Below are 12,452 nucleotides of genomic sequence, written 5' to 3'. Positions count from 1 at the left end.
CCAGACAATATGCTCCTGTTAGTTGTGCTAATGTAATACACAAGTAAATGCGTCTTATTCCTCCAGAACATGATAGAGCCTTTGTAAAACTGCTGAGAGTGCTGCTGTGTGTGCATTACCCTGTGATATGGGCTGAAACACAAACCCCAGACCTTAAACTGCCACCTTAAATGCAAAAACCCCATCACTCAGAGGGCTGGGCACTCCTCCCATGGCCATCCACATATCACCTTTTACTCCAGAGCTACACACAATGTACAGAAAATCAAATTTATTCCCATGTTTTTCATAAACCTTGTCTCAAATTCAGTGATCAGGCCCGAAAACAGCTAAAACATTTCAAAAAGTGCAATCCACTCCTGCACAGCCACTGACAGCACTGATCTGCCACCAAGGAGCAAAGGGGTGACAGAGGATTTTTGGGGTCCCCGAGAAACACTTGCCCTGTTACAGCTGCTACACAGAACTGATGGCACACAAAAGCTGCAAAGAAAACTCTTTGCAACTGGCCATCACCAAGCTCCCAGTCACCTCGACTGAAGACAAAAAATTAGCCCCTGTTTTTACCATTTCAGGGAGGAAGAGGCAGTTTGTCACTCACAGGCAACATGTAACACTCATCAGCCCAAACCCACACAGCCCCTCAGTCCTTGTTTTGCCAATCTTGATCTTCTAATGTCTTTTTAAAATTCAGGAGAAAGCCCAGCAACTTACTCAGACTTTATCAAAAGGTTTTGATTTTCTACATTTGCCCAAGGTTTGAACACCCTGCTGGGGTTTTCTTTGATTAAAAAAACAAGAAAAAAAAGATCATAAAGCCCCATTGTCAGTGCACTGCCATCAAAATCACACAAGTTCACAGATTGTTATAAAAGGGAAATTTTATGGTCCTTACAGCACTGGGCAGGGTCAGCTCCTCCACTGCTGCACAAGTTAAGCCATTTGTTTCATTTAACAGCTCTTCTCCCTTAACCATTTATCTTTAGTGATCTGTCATGACCTTTTCAAGCTCTCATTTCTGACACTTCCCAGATACAGTGAGTCAAACTTCACTGGAAGCAAACTATCACACCCCGAGAGTTTGCTCAAGGCAGCAAACATGCCCAGCACTGCCCTGCTCCAGCACCAGAGATAAATCCTGCCTCAACTAGACAGCTCAAAATAAACCAAAAACCCTCTTCTGTGAGAATTTTACACACACGTACTCTTACATGTGCTTCAGGATGGAGGAATGAAGGGACTGTAGTGACAATAATACAGGAGTTGGTATAGTTTAACAATTCTAAATTCTACAGAATAAATATATTTTGTAAACACTATGGCACTTAATATCTTACTGCAGAATCATTTCTTTATGGAAGTATTTGCTGGAATGTCACAGGTCACCTACCAATGCATCATTAATCAAATTTTCACAATTTAAACACAAAGATAAAAAGCCATTCAATCATTTTAAAACAGTAATGGGGCTTTTATAATTCAGGATTCTGTCAGCCCTTGGCCTTCAGGTTTTCAAAAGCATTCAGCGAGCCAATAAGGACAATATAAAACCTTTAGAGAATGCTCATTTATTTTGTTCCACCTCAAATTTCCACTAGGTCGTTAAAAATCTTTCAGTCTCAGAAAAGGAAAAACCCAATAATTCCCAATTTTGCAAAGCCTCATTTAAAAATAACAAAACAGTTGGCAAGAAGCTTTCCATTAGGAAGCCTAGACTGGAAAAAGGAGACGAGGTCATTAAGTAATGGCCTTCCTTCAGAGGCAACATGTGCAACTGATTGGTGATAATAAAAATACTGAAGTATTTTCAATGGAAAGCAATATTTTTAACTGCTGAAACGCCAGCAACACTTTCAAGTGCTCCATGAGAAAATGAACCAAGGTGACAATGATGGATTCAGAGCAGCAGAGATGCCAGGCAGTGCTGGCACAGCCCTGAGCTGCCCTGTGCCACGGCAGGGGTGGATTTACCTAACTGCACGTCCGTGGTGAAGCGCAGCCGGTGGATCATGCTGACTTTGAAGGACTTGTAGTGGTGGCTGCTGAGCATGTCCTGCACCGTGGCAATGTCGATCTGGGGGTCCTCCTCCGACACCTCTTCTCCTCTTGAACCTGCAAGACAAAGCCCGGGGGCTCCTGAAGGGAGGTTTGGCTCGGGGCACGCCCGGCGCCACAGCACCGCCACACCTGGGGGCTGCCAGGGGCTCTGAGTGGCTCTGGGACCAGGAAATGCCACCCTCCGCCCCAGGGCAGCCACCAAGGCGCTGGGGCCACCATGGCAGGCACTTGAGGCTGCGTGGAGAGCAGCACCCCGTGCTGGGGGCCAGCTCCCCAGTGGCACAGGCAGCCCCGCACCGTGGGTACCCCAGGGGATGAGCGGGGGGCCCTGCTGGCCACCCACCCCCTGTCACCCAGCAAGGAGGCCAGAGCCACCCAGAGGTAGGCACACAGGTGTCTGTCCCCAGAGGTGTCTGTCCCCAGAGGTGCCCCCTGGATGCCAGCACAGATCTCCCACGTCCCAGCAGCACCTCGGGCACGCTGATGTGAAGCTGCACTTTATTTACTCATTAGTATTCTCATTACCACTGCAGGTACTGCCTTTATAAAAGGCAACAACTCATTAAGCCAAAATGCCAATTACTGAAAAAATATAACACACTTTAAAGATTTTTTACATTTTATGACGTTGGATTAACACCAATTTCAACATTACTATAATGTGATATATAATTGCACAGAGTAATTTCGATGCCAGCTGCTAATAAAGCACCTCAGCTCAAAATGATCATTCAGATGCTGGTAGATAAAGTGGCATAAATATGTTTGAAAACTGATTTAGCTTCTTACAGGAGATCCTGAGGAATGACACGTTTTGTTTAATATCCTGGCTAATGTAGTCCTAAAAGCTGAACAAACTGCCAGTTCAGAGAACTAAATTTGCTGCAGGAGATTAATGAAAACTCTATATTTTGCTGAAATTTTAATAATGGGAAGATGAGATGATGGAGTTTTAGTACAGATTTTAAAGCTCCAGCAAAGCAGGTACCAACTTGTCAGATTTTTCAGTATTAATTTTGCTTGAGACTTGTACTGTTGGAGTGGCCTCAACACCACACCACTGTGAGCATCTGCTGTTAAATGAGTCCAAAACCACATGGGGAGCATAAAGCAGGAGATTCCCAGCCCAGGTTTCCCAGAGCTGCCCTTCTCACACACCACAGACCCTCCTTTGGGGAAGGGGGACACCAAAGGGTTAAGCTACAAATTGGGCTGTGCCATTCGACTTGAAAGGATTCCAAAAATCAAATTAAACAGTCTCCATGTGAATTTATGCAGAGCCATCTTAACACTGCAAGCACTCCATGCTCCAGAATGACAAGATAAATTGTAATGGCTCCTTCCGAGACATTACAATGCATTTTGTCACAGACCCCTGTGTTAATGTCTCTATACTATGGATTATCATAATGTATCATGTCAAACCCTCATGCTGCACTACTCCAAAGATACACTGAGATATGTCAAACTTTTTGGTGCACTTCAAAGCATCATGAGGGGCTGTGGTGTGGCAGAGCCTGGCAGTGGGGCAGGAGGGTGGCAGGGGCACTGCTGCCCCTCTGCCCAGAGCCAGCCAGGACCCTCCTCCAGGCTGGAGAGCAGTGGGGTGTGCCCACAGCCCTGTCCCCACACCGTGTGGTGACAATGGCAGCTGTGCTGGGACAGGAGCTGGAACAGGGCAGCAGTGACCCCGCCAGCTGACCCTGGGCTGCCCACACAGCCCCAGGACACACCTGGCTCCCCGTGCAGCAGAGTGAGCTCGGTCACTCGGGCCCATCTCCTCACTGGAAACCCTGATTTTCAAATGAGACCAACAGCACCAGCTCCATGAGCTGGAGGTGAGGCAGGAGCCAAACCAGAAGCCTCCTCCCACGGGGACCCAGCTGAAGCAGGAGCCTCCTGTGCCAGGGCCCCCTGCCAGCCCCGAGCTCAGACAGAAACGGCACCGCAGGAACAGCACAGCCCTGAAATGTCACAGGCAGCCTGCTGCAGGGAAGGGAGCCTGCATTTCCTCGATAAAACAACAAAACACAAAGTTAACTGCACTGCAAAAATGTCCCTTATTACTTTAATGTACTAGAATATTGCTTAATGAAAGTTCTTAATTGCAATACAATTAATTACATACACAGAGTCCCCAATTACATTTTCCAATAAGACATTGGCTTTGCTATAGGTCTAAAGGCACTAAACCAATTTTAATATATTAAGACCAATTTCCCTTGAATACTAATTACTATCTAATGATAAAATGAGAAAGAGGAACTTTCCAGAAGTAAGATGGCAAGAATAAAACTAAATTAGCCATGAACGGCTTCCTACCACACATAAAGGCATTTCACATTACAAAGTGCAGCTTTCAGTTTAAAGATAAATCTCTGTGCAAGTTAAAAGTTCTGCACACTGGAAGCAGTTTATTAGCTTGAATGCTATTAGTAAATGCTGGCTGGAAAGGGGATTTCTCCATACATATTTCTTAATAATGGAAAGTTTTTGTTTCATTTAATACCCTGAAATATAAACTTTCTCTTTGCCCAAAGGAATGTGGCTGCTCTTCTCCCAGGAGATGCTTGCCATCATCCATATATATATTTATAAATGACTATGAGACTATGAAGAGCACATTTACAAGTAATAGCTGTTACAACAGAGTTTTTTCTGACTGGCATATCAAAGCTAAAAGTATTTCAAATCAAGACAGAATGCACAAAGTGAATATTTCAGTTTGCTGATAGGATTGTCAAGCCATTATTTTATTAATAGTGCAAAACTGTCAATATTTCTATTCTAATGTCATGCCAAAAGATAGCTCCTAAGCACCCCAAAATCCATTTTCTGACTGCAGGGGGGAGCCAGGCTCTGCCCAAGGCAGGGACAGTGAGTGATCTCACAAACTGGAGCCCCTCTGCGCAGGGACAGGGCAGGGTGACCCTGCCTGGGCAATGCCCATCCCAGCAGGGCTCAGAGCATCCTCCTGGATGGGCACACAGAGTGCCAAAGAGGGCAGGAGAGCTCCCCAGCTCAGGGAATTTGGACCCAGCAGCCTCAGGGATCCACCCCACAGCTCTCCAGGGCTCTGTGCAGGAGCAGGGTCACTCTGGGGTCCCTGGCCTGGGAGGGAAGGGGAGCAGTGCAGCACAAGGACTTCAGGAGCAGGGAAAGGAGTCCCCTCAACACTGTGACATTTATTCTGAGCCAAGGCTCCTGAGGCTCTCCTGGAGCAGAGCAGACTGACTGCCTCCTGCTACACCACTTACAAACTTCCACCAGATTTACTCTTTCAGTAATGGTGCAACCTGAACCCAGTCACTCGGGAGAGCAAGGACCTGCAGGGGATACAGCTACAGGACACAGCCTGGATTCCTCCACAGATGATGAAAATACATTAAAAATGCAGTATCCGCAGTATTCTTTTAATTACAGAGCCTGGGTTTTAAAAAAAATGTTATTTTAAATCACAAGCAAAACCCATGGAAGTATGACTAGTGAGGATCATTTCATAGATTAAAAATCAATACAAAAATAATAGGTGGGATGCAGACGTCGGGGAATTCTGGCTTGTGGAAGAGCACAACTCGATTAGTGAGGTCAGAATTGCTCCATTTCCTCAGCACAGCCCCCCTGCTCCCTCTTGCCAAGGTCTCTCCTACAGTTTCTCAGAACCATTTTGTGCAGAAATGAACCAGGAGCACCAGGAACATTTTGGGAGCAAGTCCCACCTCAGGGAGAGCAGCAGCCAGAGCTGAGAGTGCCAATCCCAGCCCCAGCAGCACTGGGAGCTCAGGCTGCTCCTCTCCCTTGTGCGGCACCCAGGGCTGCTCTGGGGATGCTCTGCTGCCATGCTGGGATCAGATACAATTGCTGTGCCCAAAAAGCACCAGTTGAAAGGTTTAACCTTTGCACAGAAGGAACAAACTCTTCCACTGCTTGAAGCAGGCTCTTACAATGTCTGTGTGCAGTGTTCTTGGCTGAGTGGCTTTACTCACTAGTACAATCAACATTTTTACACAAAATGGAACGAAAGAACACCAAACCTGAGAGCATGGCTGCTGTAAAGAATGAAAAATGGATCAAAACTCCATGGGGAACAAACACAAACCAATGTTAAATGTCTTTTTTAAAAGTTTCTTATTGTTTCAAGTAAAGAAATAAATCAGGAAATAAATATTAGGATCATTAAAACAGTAATAGAATAAAAATACTTGAGCAGAGCTGGAGAGAAGATTATTTGTCTGGCACTTCAAAAATCATCAAACTGCTGCAGTTACTTCTGCATGACTAATTCCTTTAAATTGTATTAGAAACCCCCAGTGCCTCTGACAGCCACACTGACAGGGCACAACACCCTGCAGACCAACCCCTCGACTCACTGAGCAACGTCTGCAGCGCAGACAGGTTCATATTTCGTGTTTTTCAGGGTTGGTCATAACTTTACAGAACAGTTTAACAGCAAAAGATTAATCATGAAGTGATAAACAGGATGCAGACTATTTACTAAAGGTATGAAATCCATCATTTCCCTCTGGAATATTGTTTTGGCACCACGGAGAAGTGCCTCGGGACAGAGAGTCTCGTCAAAACGTACTTGCCCAGACAGTACAGCTTGTGTTCCAAAATACATAACTTATGTGAGTTTAAGCAGTTTACAAGAGCAAAAGTGAAAAGGGGAAACATACTGTTCTCCCGGACAAGGCAGAATTCCAAAGTGCTCTGGCTCTCCAAGGTACAGTCTAAATCTACTGGGACATTAGGTTCACTCTGCTTCTCCAGCCGATACTGAGGACCTGCAACATAAAGTAACTTGTAAAATCATCTGTTTTCTAACAAAGTGATGGCTTAGCACGTTCAACTCACACGAGGTTACTGGCAGCCCAGGAGCACAGCAGGTGGGTGTTGATGTCCCAGAGCCCCTTGCCAAAGGAAGGGCCCTGTCAGCAGCTGGAGGATGGTGTGGAAGGAAACAGCACATTCCACTGTCCCCAGCTGTCCCTGACCTGCCAAAGCCCTGTCCAACACTCCCACCTTGCCCCTGCACAGGTGAGGCTGCACCAAGCCCCTGCCTGGAGTGGGAAAGCCCCTCAGACCTCACTGTATGCCCTGGGGGCATTTTTGGGCATCTTTCCTGAGTGAAGAAGCCCCTAGTGTTTGCTCCCTGCTGCCCATCCCTCTTGCCTGCACAGAGCACTGGAAGCACCAGGGAAGGAAATCAGCCCTTCCTTGTGGACTGCATCACACAGAGGGACAGATGTGCTGCTTTGAATGAATTCTTTTCACGTTTTAACAGTAGATCTTGAAGGTTCAGGTGCCAGCTTCTTTCTCCCCCAACCAAATCCCCAAGTAAGGACAATACCACTTAAAAAGCTGTTTTACAACTACAGAAAATGTATAAAAAATTGTTTTTACAAGATCTAGGCCATTTAAAAAAATCTTCTAGTTGAATGGGTCCTTAAACTGCATGGCTTAACTGGAACAAAACCAGGACACTGACCCAATTCCAGGTGAAGCCCCTGAGCCAGCTCCAGCCCTGCTGTCCTGACAGTGGTTGGGAGAGGCCCTGGCAGGGTGGGGGCAGACCCAAGTGCACCAAGTTCCACGTGGGACCCAGAAGAAGAAAAGCCCCTTCCAAGGGCAGGAGCTGGTGGGGCCAAAGCCCTCCTGTCCTCACACCACTCCTGCTCACACCTGAGAGCTGAAGTGTGCACCAAGTTCTCAGCTGTGTATTTTCCATAAACAATAATTTTCCATAATCCAGTAAAACAACCTGAACAGATACCTGAAAAATCCTAAGTGATTCAAAGCCTCTTTAACCAGGTCTCAAAGTAACAAAAAACCTAGAACTGAAATAACAAAATCTGTTCCCTCTTCACCACTACTTAAAAGATTTCTGTTTGCTGACTTTGAATTACGAGCATATATATATGATGCAATATTTAAAATACATAAAAAAATTAAGTCTTTCAGCCTCAGATGGCATGCCTGAGGAATGGAATTTGTTGGCCAATTAATTTTAAATTTACTACAGCAGAATTTCAATTACAGCTGCTCGTTCCATCTCCCCACAGCCACGGGAGGCACTCGCTGCCTGGCTGGGCGTGTTCCCTCCCCGGGTGGAGCACTGGGGACTCTCCTCATTCCCAGTGCCACTCAGAGCAGGTGAGGTGCCAGGCTTTCTGCAGGGCACAGGGGGCTCCCGCCCTGCCCAGCACAGCCAGTGGGGGCATGAGGAGCTGCCCAAGCGCCAGCAGGGCAAAGCACGCAGCACAAAGAAAGGCAAACACACCCAGCGCCAACACTGCTCCTCTCCCGGCTACTGCAAATGTGATTAACTATTTAAATTTAAAATAAATTAGATAAACAGAGGCCTGCTTGTTAGGCAGAAGCAAAATATACTGAATTGAAACAAATCTCAAAGCAGTAAATCAATTTGGATTCAAAATCTGGTGTAGGTTTAAGAACAGGACTAGTGACAGCAAAACCCAATGGCTTTGTCTGTTCATCCCAAGCACCTTCCAGAGATTCCTGAGCTACATCCAAGGGCACTGCTGGCACAGATCTGAACATCTGTGCTGTTGGTACCCAGTCCCAAAGCCCTGCTCAATTGGGGCAAACCCTGACACAGTGGAAGGGGCAAAGGTAGGCAGGGTTCATGGTCCCTCTGTGAGGATCTGATTCCACCAGCTGGATCCACGCCAAAAACATCACCCCCATCAGAACCAGTCCCCATGCTGCTGAACCCTGAGGAGAGCCATCAGGGATCACCCCCCAACACACCCTGCAGTGCCTCAGGGTCATTTCTACCTGGAGCAGCTGGAGAAGCCCATGATCAGATAAATTGTTTTACCCAGTTTGTGTCAAGCCCGTATTAACTCTGCTAAGAAAGCAGGGAAATAGAGCTCCAGAGCAGGAACCAGGTCAACCTGCCTCATGGATAACTCCCTAAAACCAGAAAATACTGAGAAATTAATAAAAAAGTAAATACTGAGAAATGAATAAAAAAGTGCAAATGGATTTTCAGAGAGAATCTAATCTTCAATTATGCTTTAAATATCTGTCCACATTTACATGACCTCTGCTTGCCAACAGATGAAGAACATTAGGCTGAGTCTGTGGAGGAGTTTTACTATCAGGCTTCTCTCACAAGTTCAAATGATGTCACTGTAGTAGGAATATTGGATAATTTAATGGTCCCCTAATGGAATCCTGCTCTGTGAATTTCAACAAATTTTCAAGTGGCAATACCAAAGATGGATTTTATGGATTTCTGTAATCTCATGCAAATGTTCAACGCAGTTGTAAAATAAACCTTTAAAATCCTGGCACGGACTGTCCTGGCCAGTGTCCCAAGCCAAGCTTTCCTGCTGCTGGCAGCTCCCAGGGCTCCACACCCCTCCTGGGGTGAGTGATCCTCCATCCCACACATCCCTTCCAGCTGAATCCCTGTGGAACCACTCTCACCACGGATCCTGCCCACAGATACCCACCTGGCTAGTTCAAGACACCCCTTTAGAGACAGGAATGTTCATCAGGAATTAAAAACAAGACCCCAAGACCCACAGTTCCCTATGAGCACACAAAGGTGCCTGGGAAGAATCCCACCCTGTAATCAAATTAAGGGTCCCCCTTGCAGAAGGGAACAGCCACCCGCATACCAACAAACCAATTCTGTTGCCATTTAAGCTGCAAAGCTTTCAGAAAGGGCTTTTGAAAGCACGACCCATCAGTTCTAATTTTTAAAACTTATCCTTTCAGTCAAGACTAGAAAAAGGCCCATTCCAACTTTTATCTCCACTACAAAGTGCTGTTATCTTGGGCTGTTGTCAGGAGCTCTCTCTCTCTTTCTGCTGACAAGCAGAGACTAGAGAGATAAGATTGGGAACGAATCTCACTTCTCTGAGTAAATAAATAATCAATACTCATCTAAATGTAAATGAGAAAGTATCCCCCTCTGATAACAGGGCTCTTATCAAACAGCCAATTTTCTGCAGACATTTGGCCTCAACCAAATCACCATCATTCAGCCCCAGCCTAATGGCTAAAAATCGTAACTAAATTGAACCGATCACCAGAGATCAACTAAGTTCAGCCATGGCTACTACGGGTTCAAATGTTTGGAATGCAATTTTTCCCCCATTAACTTTCAATAGCAATGAAGAATGCCACGGTCAGGGGTGAATCTGCACAATAAACAATACTAACACTACAACAGGGAACCAGGCTTTAAACAAAACCCTACTAAACCCCCTCCATCTCCAAACTAGTTACTAGGGCGAAATAAGGATTACAGAAAGAATATTTAATGTTTGTGGAGTCGTCAAACCTAAACAAAAAAGACCAGTATCAACAAAAACACCCAAACTGTTGAAAACTGAGGCTATATTTTACAGCATTGGTCTCTGCAACAAAACACATCCCTATGCCTGTATATCCTCTCTTCACCTTCAAGAGCTCCCATAATCCACACCAACACCCCAGTTCCACCTGTGCTACATCAGCTGTTTCTGTTCCCTTTACAGTCCATGCATTTGTCCAAAACACTTTTGAATTTCCCATTTCCATGATATTTACCTCGTGAATTAATTACATTGAGTGAGGAAGAGTGTTCCTCTTGTTCCAATGAGCCATTGCCACCCCAGTGTTTGGGGTGAGCAGCTCCTGCCTCTGAACTACCAGGATAAAACCTTCCCAATCCACTGTCCCCATCACCTGCACTTCATAGACACCCCTCATACCCAGTTGTGCTTTTTCCACACCAGAAAAGCCCTTCACTCCTCAGCATCTGCTCCTCATTTCATGTGCCTGATCCATTTCCATACTCATCCCTTTCTGCATCTCTTCACTTCTCTTTTTTGAGACAAAATACAGCAATTAAGACGTGGGTACGTTGGGATTTATGGACTCAGTTCCTGATGTTCCATTTGTCTTTCTGCCTGCTCCTACACGGAGCTGAAGTGTTCAGAGAACTACTGTGGTGATGCTGGATACTTTTCCTGACTGATGGAAGGTAATTAGAGCCCATCATTGTACACATATAGTTACAGTTGCTTTTCACCATGTATATTATTTTGTACTCATTGACACTGACTTCCCTCTCTCGTTTTATTGTCCTGTCACTCAGCACTGTGGATACCTCTGCAGTGCTTCACAGACAGCTTTTATTTGCACCATTCTTACCTCTTTTGTATCAACAGGGCATTTTGTCACATCAGCATTCACATCCTTTCCATGCCCCACATTAAGGAACAATGCCAGGTTCCACCAGTTCCACTGGAGCTCCACCAGTAACCTAGTTACTAATCACCAAGGGCCATTATTCCTATTCTTTGTTTCCTGTCTTTTAATCAATTATTAATCCATGTGAGGATCCTCCTTCTCATCCTGTGACAGCTTAATTGCTTTATGAGCCTTTGTCAGATCTTTTTTGGAAATCTAAGCGTGCCATGGCAAACCCACCATCCCTTTCAGATGGTCTCTGGCTCCCTCTCAGCCTGCTGGAGCACAGCCTGCTCTGCCAAAGCCATGCCCCTGTATGCTGCATTTGCTCACATGTCATCCATTAACCCTGCTCTTTGCTAGGGGCTCCTGTTACAATTTCAGTTTGCCTGGTGAGAACGCCCAGGAAAACCTGTCTGTCCTTGAGCTCCTTCCACAGAGCCCTGCCACCTCCCACACCTGAGAGCAGCTGGTGTGAGCAGCACCTTACGCATGGTGCTCGTGGGGCAGCATCTCCACCCTGAGCTCCAGCACGCCCAGACACTGCTCCTGCTCACAGGGCTTTGCAAGCACCATGGAATGGCTCAGGGAACCTCCTCCAGTCCCTTTCCCTGCCGTTCAGGGACACCTTCCCTGCCCCAGGCTGCTCCAAGCCCTGCTCAACCCGGCCTTGGGCACTGCCAGGGCAGCCACAGCTTCTGTGGACAAAGGAAATCACAAAGGGAAAGAAAAAATAACAAAGAAAAAAAGAAAGAAAAGATCAGAAATGTGGGCAGTTAGGCAGCCACAGCCCAGCAGCCACGGTGACAGACACTGGGCAGGAGGGAACAAGCAAAAGGGAACTGAGCACAGGCAGAAGGCAGCAGAGCAGTCAAAAACCCCTGTTGATAAACACTTAACACTGATGTCTGTGGGACTTTCCATTTCAAGTCCCTCCTTTCACAAGGATTTGTGATTTATTGCTTTGCTGCTCCATCCCTGGGCTTTGAAAGCACGATTCCGCTTGAGTTTAAACTATATTTATATTTATTTTTTTGTTATCGCTTTTTTATTATTGCTATAGAAAATATTTGCTGGAAATATGTTGCAGCTATTACAAGGTCATAAAAAAGAGGAGATTTATGTATTTCTATCATTTCAAATAGTCTGTCAGAAAGTATCAGTCGTGCTAAGTGTAAGACTGC

The 12,452-nt window shown here is 45.8% G+C and overlaps 1 protein-coding gene across 3 annotated transcripts in view; it reads right to left on the bottom strand.

Annotated features, from left to right (window-relative positions):
• MAPKAP1 (MAPK associated protein 1) overlaps positions 1-12,452 on the bottom strand; it is a 79,134-nt gene that overhangs the window by 15,712 nt on the left and 50,970 nt on the right. For 2 of the 3 annotated variants that reach the window (XM_031057333.1, XM_005421229.3), the window contains 2 exons: positions 6,735-6,842; positions 1,972-2,112 (listed from right to left, as the gene is read on the bottom strand). In XM_031057333.1, coding sequence (XP_030913193.1) covers positions 1,972-2,112; positions 6,735-6,842 — 249 coding nt within the window. The remainder of the gene's footprint in view (positions 1-1,971; positions 2,113-6,734; positions 6,843-12,452) is intronic. The other variant, XM_005421230.2, reaches the window with a different exon arrangement.

The sequence above is a fragment of the Geospiza fortis genome, unplaced genomic scaffold (genome assembly GCF_000277835.1).
Source record: "Geospiza fortis unplaced genomic scaffold, GeoFor_1.0 scaffold27, whole genome shotgun sequence".
Classification (NCBI taxonomy): domain Eukaryota; kingdom Metazoa; phylum Chordata; class Aves; order Passeriformes; family Thraupidae; genus Geospiza; species Geospiza fortis.
Note: the sequence above shows the minus strand (reverse complement) of the source record. Positions and strands in the feature narration are given on the sequence as shown.